At 37.7% G+C, this 22,948-nt stretch overlaps 1 protein-coding gene and 1 non-coding gene across 8 annotated transcripts in view; one reads left to right on the top strand and one right to left on the bottom strand.

Annotated features, from left to right (window-relative positions):
• Positions 1-22,948, bottom strand: part of LOC121898411 (cytoplasmic dynein 2 heavy chain 1) — a 127,375-nt gene that overhangs the window by 53,019 nt on the left and 51,408 nt on the right. For 6 of the 7 annotated variants that reach the window (XM_042413450.1, XM_042413452.1, XM_042413453.1 and 3 more), the window contains 12 exons: positions 22,386-22,484; positions 20,856-20,979; positions 18,569-18,732; positions 18,011-18,130; positions 16,265-16,399; positions 15,015-15,158; positions 13,053-13,142; positions 7,494-7,559; positions 7,309-7,359; positions 7,174-7,227; positions 6,716-6,847; positions 6,061-6,133 (listed from right to left, as the gene is read on the bottom strand). In XM_042413450.1, the coding sequence (XP_042269384.1) occupies positions 6,061-6,133; positions 6,716-6,847; positions 7,174-7,227; positions 7,309-7,359; positions 7,494-7,559; positions 13,053-13,142; positions 15,015-15,158; positions 16,265-16,399; positions 18,011-18,130; positions 18,569-18,732; positions 20,856-20,979; positions 22,386-22,484 (1,252 nt within the window). Of the gene's footprint in view, positions 1-6,060; positions 6,134-6,715; positions 6,848-7,173; positions 7,228-7,308; positions 7,360-7,493; positions 7,560-13,052; positions 13,143-15,014; positions 15,159-16,264; positions 16,400-16,430; positions 17,775-18,010; positions 18,131-18,568; positions 18,733-20,855; positions 20,980-22,385; positions 22,485-22,948 lie in introns of those variants that run through there. The other variant, XM_042413456.1, reaches the window with a different exon arrangement.
• On the top strand, positions 4,717-4,789 carry trnam-cau. The gene has a single exon. It is a non-coding gene; the product is annotated as a tRNA-Met (tRNA).

The raw sequence follows: 22,948 nt of genomic DNA, 5'->3' as shown, positions 1-22,948 counted from the left end.
TACTAAAGGAGCTAGTTGGTTTAAAGCTTTAACTGGAACTTGAAAGAGCTGGATATTGCTTTAAGAATTTTCAATACTCTATGTACTATATGTTTCTTTATCACGTTTTTATGCACATTTTTAGAGTAACGGAGTAATATTACTTACTTATCATGGTACAACAGGCAGCATGTCAGCTTTATAATCCAAAGGTTCAGAGGTCACACAGGGTGGGTGTCGTATGAAATGTAACAACAAAATATGATTCACACAACCACTCATTCAGCAGTTTTGTTATTTATTGTACATGTGTAACTGTCTTTAGGGATGCTCTCGGTCCAGCATCTCTCCCACTCATCTTTCCTTGTTTTAAAATTTCCAGAACTTCAACACCATACCTCACACATTCATCGCTGACTAGACTGACTGCCACATTCCATTTTATTATTGTTTCTTTTGTTGCAGTTATATTCTCATTCTCTTGTTTTCTTCAACCTGCGTCTGCCATGGCTTTAGTGTTGGGTATTGACACAAAGACCATAAGATTGTTTGTAGTCTTGATGTGAACATTTTGGTGGGTAGATATATTGCTGAGTATACAGACTGAGTTGTTCCTCTTTAACTTCTTCAATATATTGAGGAGCTGTTTAAGTCTCGTTGGCACAGAATGGAAAGCATATTAGGTTGATTGTGGCCCTTATGTGAACATTGTGATGTACAGATCTTATTTGTGAGTATAAGGACTGAATTCTTATTGTTCCACTTGTTCAATATGTGCACCTGCTTTCACAGTCTCGTTGGCACAATAGGCAGCGTGTCAATCTCATAATCTGAAGATCGTGAGTTCAAGCCTCACATGGGGCAGGTGACCCCAATCAGTTGACCCCAAACCACAATAAGAGAGACATACTGTACCAATAGATATGCATAAGAATATAAAACAAAATAAATCAAACATACAGCCTTGCCTGATGTTGAAAAAGAGAGATCTTACAGGAGCTCCAGAAAAATAACTATTGTATATTCAAACTTCAGAAATGAGTATGCAATATATGTGATCCTATGCCCTTAAAGCGCTGTCTCTTCTTATCTCCTTGATAATAAAATACAATGTGTACAAGAGTACCAATTGTGTGGTGTTTAGAGTTGAAAATGAGTCTGTTAAAGACTGAAATGTTACCACCACTCATTCAGCTAGACATTCAGCAAAAGTCGTGAAACTCAGCAGCCACACATTTCTCTGTTCTCTATATCTCTGTTTAGTGTCTTCAGGTTAGGCTAACCCATTGTTGCTAACTTTGAAGCTACTTTTCATGGTCTTGACAAGCTGCAGCATTTATTAACTGACACACTACTGTACATTCACCATCAGACTGACAACTTACTGCTAACCTTTTCCTCTGCTCCACTCACATTCACCATCACTTTTCTGCCGCTCGCTCTCTCACTCAACCACTCACTCACCTGTTACGCTTACATATTATGTACTGCCGTATTCCTTAAAAGGAGCTACGCTACCAAGAGTTTCCCAGGCAACGACACAGAACTTAACTCACGTTTCGGAACAGCACTGCACAGATGCTCTCAAACACTGTTGATTTCAGAATGAATGGATATTTGGCATTAAAAAAAAATTTTTTTGGCCAGGCGGGGGTTCTCATTGGCCTGGTGGCCCGCCAGGCCTGTACAATTTTAGGGGAAACACTGCATCTAGCGCCATCATCAGATCAAAATTTTAATTTGTCTTTGATGACCTTCCTATCATCCTCAGCTGTACTTTGTGTTTCATACTATTTAACAAATGCTAGCATGCTAACAAGCTAAAGATAGTGACGAGAACATTTCACCTGCTAAACATCAACAATTTGCTAAAGGCAATGCTGCAGCCTCACACAGGTACTAGCATGGCTGTAGACTCAGTCTTGTCTCTATGTAACAGTGATTATCTGAATTGTACCTATTAAGGCCCCGATCAGACAGAGCGCTTTTTAGCAGCCCAGAGCAGCTTTTTGTAATTGTTTTCAATGAGAGTGAAGCTTTTTGCTTTCTGCTTTTGTGTTGCTGAGTGCCTTGTGTTTTTCTGCTCTATGTGCCTCGCATTTTTGAAGGAGTGCCACGAACGCCTCGAGTTGAAAAAAAAAGCACCCAATGTCATTAGCATTTTTTCCCATTGTCCAATCAGATGAATTGAGCGGTGGGCCTTCTGTGGTTGTGACGACAACAAGTGGAGATAACAGCCAGCAACAACAAAAAAAGACACAGCAAGCTGCTCTTTTTTTAAATTGTAGGCTTCAACGAAAAAGGAAGTGCGGTGCGCCTCACATTTTGCAACCTGCAAAAAACGCTCTGATCGGAGCCTAAGTGAACTAACAAATAAATAGATACAAACTCCTCATCATTACAACTTACATATGTTATTTCTGTAATTTGTGCAGTTCAGATGTAACACATGAAAGCAATTTTTTGAAGTGATTTAACTAGCATGTAGGTAAATTTTCTGGTTTAGAGCTGTAAGCTGAGTAGTCAAATAAAAACAATTTGGTTGCAGTCTCAACATAACCTGAGCTCACAAAATGACTTAATTTCACCGGACAAACTTCTACTTGATGACATGACATGCAATTCTATTTTGGGGTGGCTTTTCTCATTAAAATACGGAATGTTTGGCCTTGAGTTACTGTTTATTCATTAATACATATTTATATGACAAAGATGCTGATGTCCAAGCATATAGATTTCCCCAAGGTTAACACACCCAGTGTGGCTTTTTAAAATGCATGCACATGTATTTGGTATTCTGTATGGAAAGGAAAGAAAGAAAGAAAGAAAGAAAGAAAGAAAGAAAGAAAGAAAGAAAAAGAAACAAACAAAAACAAGGACGATTGTTCCAGCTGCAGTAATCTGAAGTTGCTAAACATTGTATAAAAGCATAGTTTTTTGTTTTTTTTTAAATTGGAGTAAAGGTTTAAAATAATCAAGTTAATGGACCTAGATTTGAGAAGCCTGATTTCTTGAGCATGTGTACGCTTAACTGGGTTTCTAATAGCACAGCTAAAGTACTACTACTGTGACGGCAGTGACGGGATGAAAGGGAGAAATAATTACTTATAGCCATGTGTCCTTGTATTAAAAAATAGAAAATGAAACTTTAACTTAGGATATAAATGCTGTGTTATGCAAGCAGTTACAAAGGTTGATTTTGCAACAGCTTAGGAAGGCTACTTAATATTTCTGATTTGATGATGAGAGAGACCATACTGTTCTGCTGGGGTTGTGTGTTGATTAGTGTTCTAAATTTGTTTCACACAGTTTAATTTTGTGAATTTTGTAAATCTAATCAGAGTAGCAATTTTGAAACGTTTTAGTTTTCCTTTTTTTCAACTTGCAAGTTAAATTGTCTGGAAAATTACTCTTGGCATTAGTGATTAACTGGATAGGAAGCAGCTCACAGACGGCAAAACACACACAGAATGCTGACAAAATGATGGACAGAGAAATTTACAAGCTCTTGTTCACACAAACAAACTAATCCTACACTCCAAACACAGGCAGAACATATACACTTAAAAAGAACATCAGAAGTCAGACAGTGAGCCTTGTCACACACCATACCTCTCACTCATCCATCATCACTCACTAGACTGACTGTCACATGCCATTTAGGGCTGTACCTGAATTCTGTCCGTCGAATTGGATTTGGCTGTTCAATACAAAGATTCCAATATTCGTTCCTTTTTTTCATATAGACTATCTGGCTATCAGAAAATCCATTGGCATGAGTTTCAGTGATGATTTCGACCACATTAACATAGTCAAATGCATAGTAGTAATAGTCATAGGAACATATTTTTGAGCATTTAAAAATCAACAGCTGCATATGACGCAAGATTGGAATGCGGCCTATTTAAATTACCGACATATGTCAGGCTACCATATGGATTTGTTGGAATAATGAGAAAGCAGTACACATGTCTTTCTATTTAAATCAAGCTCTTATAGTCTGTTTTTTCATTTCACTTTACACATAAAAAAACAATGTGCAAATGAATAAACAAATGAAACAATTCACATAAATTCACAGCATCGACCGCTATGACATAACCAACATCTCTTCTTCAACAGGATAGGCCTGCTTTGTTATTTCTCTAAACATAAAAACTAATAAATAAATCTAAACAAGAATAAATTAACAAATGAAATTATTTAAGAGTGGAATTATTTTTACATGAAAATAAAAAGAGTAGGCCTGAAAATCTTAAATGAATTCACGGCATTGTCCGCTTTGAAAATAACTTCTTGTCTTCAACAGGATGAGCTTATTAAGCTACTGTATTTTTCTTTAAACATAAAATAAATAAATCTGAAGTGTAAACGAATAAATAAACGAAATAAACACTTGCAATTTAAGATATGACTGACAAAAAAAGAGAAAAAAACGACTGCTCCACTTGAAGACTCTCAGTCGACTGAGGGGTCTCACACAGATGATATGACTCATCGACTTTCAGGGCCAGCTCTAGCATTATTAGTTCCTTTGTTGCAGTTACATTCTCATTCTTTTGTTTCCTTCAACCTGTGCCTCCCCCTTGTTTGTAATGGCTTTAGCGTTGGGTCATGACACAAAGACTATAAGGTCATTTTTAGTTTTTATATGAACTTTTTGGTGTGCAGATGTTGTTTTAGAGTATACAGACTGAATTGCTACTGTTTGACTGAGTATATTCAAGCACTCTCAAAGCCTCGTTGGCGCAGTAGGCAGCGCGTCAGTCTCATAATCTGAAGGTCGTGAGTTCGAGCCTCACACGGGGCATACTTTTAAGGTAAATCACAAAATATAGTAAAAATGACACAGATATACCATCATTATTGGAGTACTAGTATTGAAGGAGTAAGTGTTTGATATAGAAATCAAAAACTATTTAGTTTAAAGCTATTAGTGGAACTTTGAACTAGGGTTAAACTGGATATTGTTTAACAATTTTCAATATTGATGTCACATTTTTATGGGTGAATACAGTGGTATTACTCAGCGCACTCACAAAACTGAATATTTGTTTTATACACAAACATGAACACCTGCATATTAGTTTTACCTGACACCAATTAGCAGTGTCCCAGATAGTGCAGTCAGAAGTCAGCATACCATTAAGATTATTTAGACTGAATGAATGGGCTCATTAAGCACCATAAACTAACCACTCTCTAGCAACATCACAACTGTGTGTGTGTGTGTGTGTGTGTGTGTGTGTACGTGCATGCTTGAGCATGCTTGTGTGTGTATTTGTATCAGTGTGTGAGAGAGAGACAATGAGAAAGGAAAACGAGAAGTGTATGTTTGTGTGTGTGGCATTTACTCAAGGACAGTGACATTCTCACAGTGATCAAGACAAGAGAAAGGATGGAGAAGACTATCAATGAAATAAAAAATTAAGACACGGAAAAATATGACCCAGAGGTCCAGTATAAAAGATTTGTCTGAGAGTATTTTGCTTGAAAGGAGTGTGAAGGCAGAGGGTTCTTGTGAAAACAACAAGCATTTCTCTACATAGCAGAATGAGTGCAGGAATAAAGTAGTTTATCAAAATAGAGGAAGATCTCTACTCATCCATGATGTTTACAGCTCATTGTTGAGAGGAATCACACACAAATACAGAAGGCAAAATACTTACTGAATGTTTATCAGGACAAACACAAATAATATCATTTTACAGCCAATAAAACTTGCCTTGTTTTGTACAAACCTTCAGTTTATAATGTCAGTTTATCTGTTGGTTTGTTTAACTTCAACATCTGCAATACACTTCAAAAGTGTGCATAAGAGGTGATAAATGTATATTAATTAATATGATACTCATTTGAGGAAAGGGAGAAACCTTGTAAAATATCATTAATGAGCAGCATGATTATGTTGTGAATGTGAATAGTTTTTTTGTTGTTTTTTGTGAGAAACTGTGAATAATACATGCTTTTTTATGTGTATTCTGGTCAACAACAGTAGAACAGAGCTGAGCTGAAATCCAGCCCACTTAGGCAACTCTGATAAAATAATTTTAAAAAATACTAATAATATGAAACACTTACCCAGGGCCTGTGAGGCAAAGGCTGCCATGGCACTCTGCAGTCGGTCTGGTCTGACTGCCTGAACCAATAACAGCTGGAAAGAGGGGAGAGCAGAGAGAAAAAGATAAAAGAAGGAAGAAAAAAGCAAAAGATATCCATTGACACTTGTTAGAAAGAAGATCAGTTCCACTCATATCAAATAAAAATGTCACATATCTCAAAAAATCTTGGATAGTTACCTATTGTCAAATTCACAGAGGCTTTGAGAAGTTCTTTTTTAATATTTTTGAGAACACAATAAAAAGTAAGAGTCAACTTGTTTGACAGTCAAGTGCATACTTGACTTTAGTGATGAGTGGCTTGTGTTTTGTTCCTGCTTTGAAATGAGATTAGCTAAATCCATATTCAAGAAATTCTAAGAAAATCGTGTGTCGTATCAACAAGCATATTTAAAACCGTGTTGAGGCTTATTTCACTGACATCTGCTCTACATTTTCTGAGATACCTGGCTTATTAACAGACACAGACACAAAGAATAAACAGGGATGAAAACACAACTTTCTTGGAAGAAGTCACCAATACATATTATTTTTTAAATGTGTGTAGCCTTCTCATATGCTAATAATAAGTTGTTCCGTTTGTATTATGAAACGACCCCTTTTGATTGAAAGCTAACCTGCTGGAAGGGAGTAATCTTCTTGGCAATGGAGGAGGGGATTTCCTGTTCACAGTGCGAGCTCTGTGAGAAGGACAGCCAAAGGTCTGAGTCACTCAAGCAGAGAGACTGGTAGAGGGCTGGGAATGTAGCCTGTGAAAGAGGAATGGCAAAAGTTAAAAACAGTGAAAGACAGGTCAAGAGATAATGTTAGATACATAGATTCAACCTTTATCTCTGTGCAGACCGCTTTTCTGGCTTTCCATTTGAATCGCATTAAACTTGTGTCTTTTATATCTACTGGTTGGACATTATATTCAAATATCCAAACAATTATTCATACATAGAGTATATTATTGAGAGTTATTGCTGCAGGCTGTCACACATTTGTTTAAACGTTAGAGAGAGTGCATGACTTTATTTTTATTTTGATCTGTGCAAGTACAACATATACAGTATGTGTATATCAGTGTGCTTACTTTAAAAATTGCCACTGCTCCATGCCTCTCCTGATCAATCCAAGCTGGGAAATCCTGCCAAGAGAGAAGCGTAAGTTCAAGAAAGAGATAGCATGGTGTTTTCTCAATCTCAGAAAAAAACTCTCTCACTCTCACCTCTTTTTTAAACATTTCTGCCACAATGGATCCAGTGAAGACGTCCCATTCCTACAGCAAAAGTAGTGTTGAAGTTGACATATTTTGGCAAAGTCCTAAGCAAAAATTTGATTTTTATTTTTGATATTTAATAAATATTAATGATATCCCACAAATCCAAAGACTAAATCCCCAAAGATACTCACACTCTCCTGGAAGAGTTCAGGGTGCATGCCTTTGACAAAGTGCATAGCAAACATCAACTGGTCAGCCTGAGAGAAAGAGAGAGAGATAATACAAAAGAGAGATGGATATATAGATGGAGTATGTCATATGAGAACATGCTATCATGAAAAGTTAACATTCCTTCCAAACTGAGTGCAAAAACACTCATATTTCCATTGCATGATATGCAGCTAAGCCTAAGTGTTTGCAAGGGGTTGCTACTCTCTTTATGCCCCCCTCTCTTTCTTTCTCATCTGCTAGAGGAGTTGAACAGTGATATCAGAGTCAGCCACTAATCAAGAAGCAATCTTACTCCCACCTACTGCAAGGCACTGAAAGACAGTGAGCAAGAGACTCCATTGGATACAGTAAATATGGCAGACAGAGAAAATGAAATAGAAAGACGACAGTAACAAAGAATGTAGAAAGGGAGCAAATATAGAAAAGCAGATATGTGTAGGAGATAGGAGGGATAAAAGAAATCTGATAACTGACCAGCTGTATATTACACTAAGCAATGGAAGTTTTTTGGCCTCTTTATTTAAATGGAAATGCATTTTGCAATTGGCAATTCAATGTGCAATGTGCAATTTGAAAATGCATTTCGCAGTTGGCATTGCAATATACAAAGTGGCAATGCAATCCTAAATTCAGTTTGAATTATTTTGGTTGAAAATTAAAATGAAAGCTCAATCAATTGCATTTCATATCGCCATGGTTTTTTGGTCTCTTTATTCAAATGGCAATGCATTTTGGCATTGGCAATTCAATGTGCCAGTGAAACAGCGCCACCAGTCTATTTCATTTACGTTTCATTTACATTTCTTGTCACCACGCTCTTTTGGTGTCAAAATTCGAATGGAAATGCAATCTGTCAGCTCTCTCATCAAGGCGGGTCTTCAGTTAGGACGTCATATTACAAGACTGAGACTGTTTACTGGAACATTTGTTTTGGTCTCAACAAAAATACATGGGGAAATACACTGGTAACCAACCTAGTGGACCACTTAATGGTACAATGTAGCACCACTGGTATCTTAAAAAAGTCTATCATGGAGACATCAAGGCAACAGGAGACATGAAACCACAAGTCCCAGTGCTAACTGTGGCATTGACATTAGTAGATGCTTTACAGTAATAAAAACCTAATGCTTTATAAAACATTGGTGTGAACTTGGTCACCTTAGACTAGATATTAGAAAGCTAGAGCGAATTGTGGTATTATATAATATAGCCAAACAATATAATGCTAGAATCATATCATGTAAGCGCCCCAGTAGCTGAATGGTTACTGCACATGCCACCAAACTGCAATTTCCCTGGTATGACTCCAGCCAGGGACCCTTGTTTGGACCCCCTGCCCATTTATCCAATTATTGGATGAGTGTCAAAAGAATTGTTTTTGTTTTAAGAATATCATCATGTAGCCTTACAAGCAATACTGGCTGCCTTTTACATCTTGCATCATTGAAACCAATCAAATAGTTAACATAACAGCACAGACAATACACCAAATCTGGCATAAAGATGTAAAGGAAAAAATATCAATAATGGTGCCAACTCCACAGATTTACATTAACAGTACGACCAAATTCAAGTTCAAATATGTAGTGCAGCTTTGTGTCTTGTTAGATAGTAGCTAGACTTACCCTGTAATGTGACATGTTATAAAGAAAGACACCAGTACTGATCAGTAGTGATTGTGTTTGTACTTAAACTCATGCAGTGCAATTATCCAATTTCGGTTCCTGTTTGCAAAATAAAAGTGGACAGTGATGTCTAATTCAGATGAATGAGTGTGCTGAATAGTGTAGAATATTGTGGTAAGAGGAATAAATGTCTGTAGCCTTTCATACAAAACACGATCAATGGCAGATATATCACTAGTTAAATTAATCTGGGCGTATCACACTTAACAAACGCTGCCTCCAGCTCTGTCCCTACTGCATTCAAGCAATGTTTGAGACACATGTAATGTTGTTTCACTTGTACGTTGTATTAAACAGTTCTCAAATCAATTTGACATCAGATTAATCACGATATATGATACAAACAACAAGAATGATTTATTGAAGCTTGCCTACTGAGCAGTTATCCTGGCTTCAGTATTCTCATACAATACATAAAGAGGAGGGACAGGTAAACTAGGTGAGATGATATTAGAGGGATATGCTGTCACAATCATCATCTTTTTCTTAGGGTTGGTGGTCAGTCAGATATGATACAGCACATGTGTGGCATGTGTTTTATTCTAACTGAATATGTACTAGGTATGTGAGTGGCGACGGAATGAAACCGTTTTTGTTTCAACAAGAATGATTTATTGATGTTTCCAGTGTTTTGAACAGGAATTGGCACAGTCACCTACTTTGTCATTCCCTAGTCCTCTCCTGCAGCGTCCTGAGATCACCTCATGCACGCGGATATCACCAATTAATTCAACACCAGTTAAACTGAAACACCATCCAAGCTACAACCATAGACTGTGACATTATTTTTTTTTTCTTTTCCAAGGACTATGATGGATTTCAGTCTCTCTTGCATACTAGATGTATTTTATACACAATCAAATAAAATTCAATAAATATCTTACAGAAAAAAATCCTGGTAATTTGCCCATTTGAAGATAGAGTAGTGAAGTAGGTTTCTTTTGATGTGTCCACAGGCTGTTGGTTGTTACAGACTAGAACTTCAAATACAGGAATGTGATAAAACAAAATAAAACTAGTTTTAATGGGTTCATTCTACTGTCTTTGAACTGAGTTGAAAAAGTTCCTGTTTTGTAACTAAACAAATGGAAAATCATCCTATATTTTACTCCCATTTAAAGTGATTAGACAGGAAATAAACAAAGTAAATAAAACAAAGCATTTCCAGTGGGACAGCATTGTCTAAGTATTTCAACATATTCTACATCTTCAAAAACCTTCACAGCACACCTCTGCCTGTCAATTTATATTACATTCTGTACTTTTACGAACAGCTGTAGAAGCAGCTTGAGCTGCGGTGAGGCTAACCTTCGGGTTACAGTTGGACTAGAGCGCTACACTACCATGCCCTCTCCCTGACCCTCTCCATGATTCATCTCTTGATCCGATGTCTAGATGATTTACACCAAGCTGCCAAGTTCAACCCCATCTACTCAAGTGACAGTGGATACGTTGAACTGAGAGAGCCCAGCAATATGGTATGACTGATCAAACAAAGACTGGCACTTTGGCACATGTTTTTGTGTGTATGTGTGTGTATATATCTGTGTTTTTATGTGTGTGTGTGTGTGTGTGTGTGTGTGTGTGTGTGTGTGTGTGTGTGTGTGTCAGAGAGAAATTAAGCAAACAGAGTGAAATGAGGATAGAAGTCTGTGAGGGTGTGTGTGTGTGTGTGTGTGTGTGTACCACTGTCATACTGACACTGACAGGACAGGAACCCCAGCAGACAGCACAACCTGGAACATGTCACACTTCAGCACATCACTACAACTCAAACTACTTCATGCACACAAGAGGCGTATCCAAATTCTCTCTGGAACACACAGTTAACCACCAGAATGCTTATACCTGCCACCTCACACAAGAAGATCTACCATAACAAGTAACATACACATAGACATCCACATACATTATACATATATGGCCCCAAAATGTTACTGTTTTCCATCTTTGATGGTTTACTACTTTACTATTCTAAAAATACAATCCCAGAGTACTGTCCTCTAAAGGACACCTACCAAAAAAGAACTTTCACTTTATTATTGTTTGGGTGTTTTCTATTGACAACCATTTCCAAAAACAGGACGACTTACAATCACCGGGTCTTCATGCATGGATCAGATGAGTGACAAAGCCTTGAAATTGTTGAATCTACACTACTTAGATTATCAGAGGTAAAGTTATAAATCAAGGTCATTGCAGGGTTAGAATAAATGTACACTGCATTGTCCTGTCGACACTCTACTTACTAATTGAGTAAGTGTAAAATGTATGTAAAATGTAATGCAATTTGATCTCAACCTACCAATTAAGGAAATAATGTGGTGTAAAAGCATAAAAAGTCATTTTAGTGAGATATAAAAGAGAAAACAATATTTCCATCATTTCCATTTCACATTTCATTATCTTTCTCTTTTTTTCTGAATCCTGGAGTCCATTTCATTTTGATTTCAAATGAATATATTTTTATTTGAAGAAAAGAAAAGCTGTTCAAAATATAAAACATCTCATTATATGTCAAATAACACAAGCTAAACAAGTTTACACCCATACATAAAAAAACCAATCTTTGCTCATGAGAGGCTCAACAATCAATACAAGGAAGAGTAACTTTGATTCTTTATCACAGCTTTGATGCATCAAGCCATGCTCAATCAATACCATATGAAGCTGAATCAGTTGTGTTGTTGTGGATTATATATATGTATATATATATATATATATAAAATATATATAGAACAACCAGAGACCCTTGAAGACGAGTTTGGGAACCAGTGCCACAAGAAAACACAGATTTCCCAAAAATATGGGACGGCTTGTTAATTTTTCCCAAAGATGCACATATAATGATATTTTCCGATCTTGATTCTCTTTTCTTCTCTAATAATCCCTTTCTTTTTTCTTATTTGTTGTCCCATTTCATTCATTATCCACCTCTGTCTTTTCTCTGGATCCCTTCTCGCAACTCTCCTCCCCCCCTCGGAGTTATCTCTTTGGTCGCACAGATGGAAGTGTTGACAGGAACACTGATATTGTAGTCTTGTGTTTCCTCTCTGCTAATAAGTGGGCTGCTGGTATCAAAGTGTTTGTGTGCCTGCGTGTGTGTTTGTGTGCAAGTGTTGAGTAGATAGCCTATAGATGTGATTAGTAAGTAACAGCCCCCCTGACTCTGCCTGAAACTGTCATTACACACAAACACAAAGAAAGAGAAATTACATTTACTATTTACTGCCTGATCGATGCAATGATTGCTGTGTTGGTCAATATTTGACACTTCATTACTGTGTTAGTTGCAAAGGTTTGATTGTACAAGTGTGTAAATGTGTTTATCGGATTGTGCGTTTGGTCTCAACAATCAATTGGGAATCTACTACATATGCTACTGCTCTATACGACAACACTGAAAAGATTTCTGACTTTCTAACAGACTTATTCATAACAATTCGTACCTCAGCAAAAGGATTCCACTGTAGTTGTGAGTAGTAAAACTGGGCACATTGCTTTGGCTAATAATGAATAATGTGTTTAGGGATATTTTTTTCTGCATTAACATTCCATAATTTGAATTAACTTAACAAGGAACTACAGAAAGGGACAGAAATAAAACTCATTGTCTTTTTTTTTTTTTAAACTGTGTATTTCAAAACACGGTGACCCGGTTTTGAAATGCAAATCTATCTGATGGTTTACATCAAGTAAAATGCCTCACTTGCTTTTACTGCATAACTTAACCCACTTATCACCTATACAAATGACTGGAGTGATGGCGGGCATTTTAGAGAGGCTGAAAACTGCTTTTGGCGTATTTCAGTGTGCAAATGTATGCATTACCTTGAAAAGTGACCTGCAGACGTACTCATACACCATATTCTTCAAGCTTGCCTCCAAAGCAGCTATCCTGGCTTCAGTATTCTCCGCTTCCTAAATGAGAATGTAAAAATACATAAAGAGGAGGGACAGGTGAACTAGGTGAGATGATATGCTGTCACAAACATGATCTTTTTCTCAGGGTTGGTGGTCAGTCAGATATGATATAGCACGTGTGTGGCGTGTGTTTTATTCTAACTGAATATGTGCTAGGTATGTGAGTGGCGATGGAATGAAACCGTTAGCAACAACATTTTTGTATCATTCAACAGCCACGGACACTAAGACATACATTTGACTTGCAACCCTTTCCTCTCTTTCACACGCTTTCATTCTTTCTCTCTCAAATATACGAATTACCAGAGATGAGACAAGAGATGAGACCAGAGATGAGACGCGAGGCACCAGGGCGGTGGAGGATGTTGATGGTTCAAAGCATTTTTTAGGCTGGCATGGAACCGCAGTAAAAAAATAATGTACATGTGGAATAAATCCAATAGTAATACATGGAGAAAGAGGGGAATTAGAGCATAGATATTTCAAGAGAAATGAATTTCTCTTTTTGCCTTCTACTCCCAGTTCAGTCTATGTGTTCCTCTTTTTCTCCTGTTTGAATCTCTGCTGAAGCCAATGCAGACTTTTGAAACTGCCCCAATGTATTCTGCCATAAATACATACAGTAGGTGTGTATATACCAGCTTTTCTGCAAGATTCATCTAAATACTTGTTATTCTAAGTGCCAGTAGTGTGTGTTAGCGTGAGAGTGTGTGTGTGTGAGCAAATAAGTGTACTGTTCAGTGTGTTATGTCAGACATGAGAGGTTAAATTTCTCTTCCAGATCTCAGGAACCATCTGCAGCTCATGGCAAATTAAACATGCTCATTCAATACAACAAACAAACAAATAACACAAAGGGAGACAATGCAGCATTCTGACCGCACTTACCGAATGTGTCCATAAACCTACCTACAAACACACAGACACACACATACACGCACAAACACGTAACAGTGGTGACCAGCTGCTGCCTGGTGACATTCTTGGATGACAGCACTGGCTCTAACAACCCACACAGGATTTGGGGAATTAGTGCTCAATCTCTCAACCCAATGTCTGTATGCCTCTGTGTGTGTGTGTGTGTGTGTGTCCTGGTTGCTATCAGAGTGTGTTTAGTGTTCAGATGGAGGACAGCAGTGTGATAGACAGTCGATGATGATATCCAGCAGCACAGGTCAGACTGAGATAAACTAGCAACAAGAAAACAAAAAATGAACTGAAATCAAGCTGACCTCTGAAATAATTTTAATATAATGGAAATGAAAATCAACAGAATGAAGCTCAATTTATCAGAAAGTAGACTAAATATTCTTGAACAACAAAAGTAAAATTATTGCTAAGTATGTCTAAGTAAATATATTGTCTTGCGTTCATGTTTTGGATCAATTGTACAAAAACTACTATTGCAAAAACTACTACTTATATGACCGACACACTATTTTTGCTTATCTATCTATTGATTTAATTATTTGTCTAGTTGCAATCGCAAACTATTTGGATAATCCATTTTTTAGTCATTTTTTCTAAAAAAAAAAAAAAAAAATCTCTTGTTCCAGCTTCTTAAATATGAAAATTTTGAGGTTTCTTTGGTCTTTGATGATAGTAAATTGAATATCTTTGTGTTACAGACTGTTGGTCATGACCATTTGAGGATGACCATGGGCTTTGGGAAATGGTGAACAACATTTTTCACCATTTTCTGACATCTTATAGACCAAACAACTAATTGATTAATCAAGAAAATAATCGAAAGATTAATCGTTAATGAAAATAGTCATTTGTAGCCCAACACAAGGTAAGCACATTTTAAAACACTGCTGTGCTGGATGAAAATGGAAGTACTGTGAGAGTTGTGTGGCACTCAGTCACCTTCTTGGCCTGAAGAGCTCTTTGGAAGAGACGCAGAAACGAAGCAAGACTGAAGCGGTACATGTTGTTGATCTTTGATAGGTCCGTGATGACAAAAAACATCTTGCTGGCACTCTCTGCAAGAGGCAGATAGGCATCTCGCTCCTAAAATAAAAACAAGAGGAAAGAAAAAGAAAGGACAGAGAGAGAGGGACGCAGAAAGAAAACAAGAAGCAGCAGAAAAAGAGCCACAAAGGTTTTAGAGAGTGGTGCAGAAAATACAAGAGATGGCGCAGGCGGAGATTTATATGGAGATGGATAAGCGGAAAAGTAGAATAGAGAATGTTTATTTCAATTAAGATGGAAGGTGAGGGAAAGAGAAATGAGGATAGGCAGTGTGAGGTATGATAAGACGGGAAATGTGAGAAAAAAAAACAGGGAGGTGTACATGAGAAAGGTAGAAACAGGGGAGATATGATAAATAAATCAAAAAAAAAAAGAACCAACAGAGAAATACAAAAACAGTTCTGGTGAAACACTGCTCCCTAGTGGATGATTATGAAATGTAATGCATCTACAGTGGCTCCTTGCTTGTGCATCTGTGCAATCTGATGTTTGTAGCAGCATTTCTGACTGTTGCCGTGTCTCTCTCTGTTGTGTTCTCTCTCTCTCCCCACCACAGCCCTGTCTGTCTCTCTCTTCATCTAACAACCTCTCTCTCTCTCTCTCATTAGTGAGGTAGAAGAGTCTGGCAGTCGTCATGAAGGGAAATACCCAACTAAACCAGCTTCTTCTAAGAGTGCTGATGATGGTTCCTTCATACACATATACAGCTTTTAATGCTGATTATCTTTGAAATTGTAAAATTTAATTTAAAATACTAGTGGAATATAGTTTGTCTATGTTTTCTATATTTTATTCAAATATTTTTTTTTTTTTTTTTTTACTAATTAACTTGATTTGTTTTAGGTTAATTGAAAAGTGATAATACATTTAAAGGACATCAAATATGGTGTATCTACCAACTTTGTTTTATTCAGAATACATATTGGCTAGCTAGGCTTTTGAGGATTTGTGTGTCTGATTACTGAAAGTAGTCTGTAAGCCAGTTAAAGAGAGAGTTCTTTGTTGTTGTTGCCAATACAGCTTTTAAAAATAAATTAAGCCACTAACTAAAAGTGTCCCAGTGAGGTTGGCCAGCAGACACTGCTTCTCATGGCATTTTTTCAGAATTTGTGTGTGTCCATATACGTGTGCCTAAAATATAGTACCTGGTCCAGAGATGCCTGCAGCTTGTGTGATTCCAGTAGTGACTCCTGGATCAGGGCACTGCTCGCCTTGGTCTGGTTCAGGCTGTCTATCAGCTCCCTGTTCTCCAGAATATTACCCTGAGCTGTAGCCAGGGTCTTACACAGGAAGACGAGACGGACAGCCAGAAGAGCAAAAACAGACAAAAGATAAGGCAAGGATTAGATAGGGGCAGAGAGGACATAATTGATAAGTACAAAGAAGGAGAAAATAGGCATTGGGGGATTCCCAGGAGAGATTATGTTGTCATGTATCTGCCAATTGGCTGAAATCTTTGATCTGATGAGAGTTGTCATCTTACTGTATAACATCCTGATGTGGGGCATTTACTTTTTTATTTATTTAAGCTTTCATTGAGTGCCATGACTCCCTCACTTCATCCTGTGGAATCTATTCTCTGAAATGAACTGATAAAATGTATTCAAATAAATTCAAATAAAATAGATGAGAACGCAGTGGAGCATGGAAATGTCAAGTCGAATATGCTCCTACAATTCCAGAATAATTACATGTCTAGTACCACTGAAGTGCTGACATCCTGCTCTTGGCACTATCTATCTATGTGTGTGTGTGTGTGTGTGTGTGTCCAAATTTCCTTTAGAATGCATGCACAAAAAATGATCCTTTGTTTGAGTGTCTATGTGTCACAATGTCCATCAATTTTGTATGTATGTGTGTGTGACTGTGCGAGTGAGAGTATATATGCATTAAGCTCTGTATGTGGAAGTACAGTAAGCCCCACTTGGACAGCAACAATCTGTATGACCTTTTAGCTCCATATTCTCATTACAGCAGATGTCAAATGACACAATGCCTGCCCACACATTTCTATTTAGAAGTTTGAAATGCATGGCTAAGTGAAAAGAAATCCGTCGCAAGAAAGTTGTGATTTTACTATCTACTAACATTCCCGTTTATATCCAGAAAAGGCTTCCTGACAGTTTAATGTAACATTTGCAGGGAGACAATTTTGCCATCGTTGTCTTTGCCATCTCTTTTGTAGGTATAAAAGAGACCTAGTTGTCACATCAGTAATTGGATATGCATTGCCATAACCTTAAGGTAAAGCTGATAGTTTCTACTTAGATGCATGCGCATACAATATTCATCCAGCTGCATACATTTTGAGCTACCATGAGGTTACAAAGTACTTTCTGATTCTTTTGAAGTTTCCACAAATTTAAGTTACTAAAGTCAGTTAAGGTAGTGCAGTAATTAATGCTCCTGGGTGGTGCAGAGGGAAAAGCACTCTTCCACCACCATAGAGACACAGGTTCAATAAGCAGCAGTAGTGCTTCCGGCTTGGCTGAGTCCTCCATTAAACACATTTGGCAGTGTTGGCGGGAGGGAAGCCAGTGACAGATCACGTCCTCGTTGTAGCACTAGTGACTCCCCCTGCTCGGTCTGTACACACTGTCTCGTTCTATCTTCCCAAACCAACAGTTGGAGTTTGCGACAACAGAGACTGCAGTGCTGTCAGAGGGAAATTGAGCATTACAACTTGGGAGAAAGAGGAAGCTGCACCCTGATGTTCTTAATATTGCCTAAAAAGCCATTTTTATTACTTGGGTATATAATTGTGCTTTTGTAGGAACAAATACTAGGTGTGAAAAAAAGTAGAGAGAGTACTGTAATAGGGTACTTCCCAGGCAACAAGCTTTTGCATTTAAAAATGTAGAATTCTCCGCTAATTTGTTGTGCACATGTACCTCCAACAGTGACTCTTCCAACTGAGCGAGCTGTATCTTCTTGTCTTCCTCTTGTTGTAGTAGTCTTGTTTTCTCAGTCTCCAATTCTGGCTTCTCCTGCTGGATGGTCAAGGCTAGAAGCTAAAGCACACACACACACAAACAAATGGGTAAGTGAAAGTATAGTACAGTAAGACAACAGAAACACGCACAATATGACTATATATACAGTGTATACAGTACATACTCTATACGCTATATTATTCCACTTTAAAAGCACTTGTTCCACATTGATTCTGCTCATGAAGCCCTAAGCACTAAACTGAGTCCAACTCCAAAAAAACAAAACATCTGCAGCATGTTTGAAGCTGTGGTCACAACAGAACAAAACCTTTAGTACATTTTTTAATGTCATTGTTTTGTTTTACAAAACACCACACACACTATGGTGTCACGTACCACAGAGTTTAATCACCGGCGCTCCGATGAAGTGTCAACAAATACTGAACGTACTTTAGATTCACAAAAGGCTCCATTTACTGCTGGGCTATTGTAGTAGATTGTACACATGTGGGTTACCTGTCCTCGCAGTCCTGCCCTAGTGGTAGTGAAGTTGACCTCTGTAACCACAGAGACGGCATCAGGGGGGATGACAGGAGTGGGATTCCGTGTTGCCAGGAAGAGACGAAAGTCCTCATTGTAGTCAATAACCTTGTCTCCTATCTGAACAACATACCTAGGACCTGTGTGTGTGTTTGTGTGTGTGTGCACATGTGTTGACAGGGGACAGAAAGAAAAACAGTCTCTGTAAGCAATACATACTGTATCACACAAGCTTATAACTTTGATTTCTTTAAATCCTATCTTCATCCTTTTACTTTCTCCTCAAATCTCTGTCTTCCAGATGTCTGCAATGCAGTACTGCCATGCCTTTGTCTTGCCTCTTTTTTTCCATCGTGTTCGACACCACTCTTAAGTGGATAACTTGCCCTTTCGCACACTTTCACTGCACCCACTCTTTCAATTCAGCTTCAGATAGACAACCGCCTCTCCCTGGATGATTCACAGCCTTATGAATCACCTTCATTTTCACAGGTACAGTATGTTTCCATCTGTTTACATGTGCCCACATGATTAAAGTAGCTGTTTGCTACTGTGATTGGTATGCAATTATCTAAGCCAAGAAACTAAAATATCACCGAAAGACAGCTTCAAAACAGCCATGCATGAACATGAGATGCATTTTTGCGGTTTTCTTTTTGATTTTGTTAGAGAATCGTTCATTTTATAAAAAAATACAAATGAACAAAGCACTACAGAGCACATCTGCATGCTGATTTTATGTAGCAAATAATATTCTAATTTCAATCATTTAAATATATAATTTAAAGTATTCCAGCTATCTAAATGCTTCAGTGTCTCAAACACCCACCATTTCTGAGGACTTTGGATTACAATGAATAAACCCTAACGATGGAAACAGAAGTTCACAAATGTGTTTGTATTTCGACTTCAACGTTCACCGGTTGTGATAACACATACGGTATATATATATATATATAAACATTACATGTGTGCTACATTTTATAAATAATAGAATTCTTTATCCCATTATTATCAATAAGGTTTATGTTCTTTAAGTCACTCAGGACATGTTTAGTATGTGTATGTACTGTATTGTATGTATGTGTGTGTCTGTGTGTCATTAGCATGAACTTGTGGACGACTGACAGCACTAGGGGATAAAATAATATAAAGTGAGTCTTTTTTGCTCTATGCACTACTTCTACAGGCTCACTCATTCTAGTGACAGAGGAACAAAGACTCAGTAAACTTAAAAAAATAAAAGCTCCAACTGATAAACCACCACCTTTTCTCTTAAGTGTCCACTTCAGTACATGTATAAAAAATGGAAACTGACAAATGAAAGATAATTACTTTATGTACTTAAGAGTGACTTTAGAAGACAGCACTGACAGTGTGACAAACTTGATTCTCTCTTTAATTATCTTAATGCATCCACCCCCTTCTTTGTTCAAGCTTTTCTGTCCTTAATCATCTGTAATGCTCCTCAAAATTATGCTCATTACTTCATAATCATCTGTGGTTACTGAAGGCTTTTCATACCATTTTTACATAATGTGTGCTTGTCTCTCTGATGTCATGCTGTGTCACCTGCTGTTAACGCCATAGCTGATATGGTTGAAAAGGTAGATTAATAAAAAATAAAAACTGATATTATGACTAATTAAAATACTTGTAGACTGCAGGAAAATGCTGGTATTTTTACAACTTTTAGGAGAGAATAGAGACACTTTATAAAAAGTAAGCACATGGCTACCATTTGTGGGAATATAAAATGACAGTAACATAGTTAACAAATGAGCATTCATTTACTTTGATATTGTATATATAATAAGCAGAATTAAAGCATATCCATAACCTGAATATTTTTCATGGTGCACAAAGGAAAGATTTCGTCAGTAGGTTGAAGACCTGTGGTTTTGGCAGAATGCTACAGAATGATCAGGATTTGTTATTTTAACTTGGTTAAACAGCATCAAGGAGCAGAATGGCTTGTGCTGGTTTACATCATGATTATTAAGTTCAGGCAATATCCCTGAAAATCGGACTTCACCATTTTATAGAAAAGTACCCGCATAGCAAAGATGAGTAGTCGGCTTTTTAGCTGGTAGCCAGTGCTTGGAGAACCCTCTGAATTATGATCAAAGAGTTGTGAGCATTAAGGCTGTGTCTTTTAGGAGAGAGCTGTGATGCATCTAAGAATTAAATTATTTTTTCCACTTGCACTTTGTATAGCAGTGTTTGTGAGTGTCTGTGTTTGTGAGTGTGTGTGCGTACGCACCCTGCGCAATAAGATCCCTCCTCAACAGTGGGTAGAGTACAGGTTCAACTCCATCCATCTCTTGGATGATGAGGGTTTTTCCAAATCGGACCGCCAGCTCCAGGGATGTCATGAAGTTACTATCCTATAGATGCACATAGATACAGATCCATAAGTGCAAGAATACCATGAATTCCAGCACAATACTCTGTAACATATCACAGTAATCTTATCACCATCCCCATGGCAGGTAGCAAGTCATTTTTCAGTTTACACATCAGTTTACTTTTTTAAGGTTCCTGAAAGCCGATAACCACTTACCAATGTTTTTTCCTTATAATGAGTGGTTGCCCTTCCAGTTAACTTAGATGCAACACTAAAGGTCATCTGGCCAATCTGCTATATGTGCATCCCGGCTCTGTGGCAGTCATGTCATGTACACGTGACTACAAGCAGTGAGCAACTTTCATAGCCCCCCCCCTCACTCAGTCAGGGAAGTGAACCAGCACAATAACAACTCTCCTACAGCCTCATGTTCATTTATACTCATAAAGGCTGACAAGAGATCCAACAAACTTGGATGAAAAGTGCTCAAACCCAGAGAAAAAATAAAAACAGAAAAATGCAACCTATTAATCTGATAGGCAGCTGTGGCTCAGGAGGTAGAGTGGGTGGTCCACTAATCGGAAGATAGGCGGTTTGATTCCTCCAGTCCGCATGTTGAAGTGCCCTTGGGGAAGATACTGAACCCCAAATTGCTCCTGATGGCTGTGCCATCAGTGTGTGAATGATTAGATTTCCTCTGATGGGCAGGTTGGGACTTTGCATGGTAGCACCTGTACTCATTCAGCATATGAATGTGTGTGATTGGGTGAATGTGATTTGTAGTGTAAAAGCGCTTTGAGTGGTCAGAAGACTAGAAAGGTGCTATACAAGTACATTCCATTACCATATATTTTCTTTTTCTTGAATGTTAACAGATACATATCAAAACTGTCATATCAAAAGGGACTAGATGAAAATGATGCACAGCTGCTGTCCACCTTGACACCTTGTGTCTGGTGGACAGAGCAGTGGTTACAATGGATTAATGTAGGGCAGTACCCTTATAAAGAAGTAGTAAAGTACAACTTTATTGTGAGACCAACAGGTTTTGGCTGGTGGCCTTGGCCTTTGGTTCAGGTTCTCACAATAAAGTTGTTCTTTATAGTTTTGAACCCTTAATCATACTCATTGTATACTAATGGACTTCAGAATAGACATGACTTCATCAGACAAGAAGAAAAAAAAAAAATGAAGGATATCCGATGACACACAAAAATGTTTGAGTAGAATTACTTTACAATCTCCTGCAGACATAAAAATTCCCTTTAACATTCAATTAGGGTTGACTGATTTTTAACAAAACATATCACCAGTGTGCATGTGTGTGTAAATGATGTTCACTTTAAACTCTCCAGAGAATGTGTGTGCATCTTTAGTCTTGAAGGTTCATCACCTTTGTTGTGTGCTCTTTAACTTGTGTATATATATGTGTGTGAGCATGTGTACCTGTTGGTTGATAACCTCTAGTCGGTGCTCTTTGAGATGTGTACGTAGCCACTCTGTAGCACGGGATGACGGGTCGATCAGGAACGGACAGGCGACACTCTGAGCAGAGAATAATGATAAAAAAAATGTGTTTCAGTGTAAGCGATTTTGGGAAAGTTTTACTCAGAAAGGGACTCAGTTAATGAGTAAAAGGGGGTGTGTGTATGCGTATGAGAGTATGTGATTGTGAGTGTGCATGTAGCTCAGTGCTGTCTCACTGCTGTCATGCTTATCGACCAGCGTCACTCTTATGCCAGGCAAAGGAATGAAGTCACCACCCTCCTTTCATCCTGTGCTCTGCCATTTCATGGTCTCTTGCTCAATGATTCTCCTTCTCAAACCTGTTTATTTGTCTGTTTATTCCCTTCCGTCATTTCTTACTCTGTGTACTGATCAAGTAAACAAATTATTACTGAATGGTATTTCATTATGTTGCAATTTCCTTTACACTGTCTTTGTAGATATTTACTCAGTTTGACTGAATGATGTGACTCAGTTGTCCAAACAAAAGTAAGGGTTAAACA

The sequence above is a fragment of the Thunnus maccoyii genome, chromosome 6, assembly GCF_910596095.1.
Source record: "Thunnus maccoyii chromosome 6, fThuMac1.1, whole genome shotgun sequence".
NCBI lineage: Eukaryota > Metazoa > Chordata > Actinopteri > Scombriformes > Scombridae > Thunnus > Thunnus maccoyii.
This window is presented reverse-complemented; position numbering and strand designations above follow the sequence as displayed.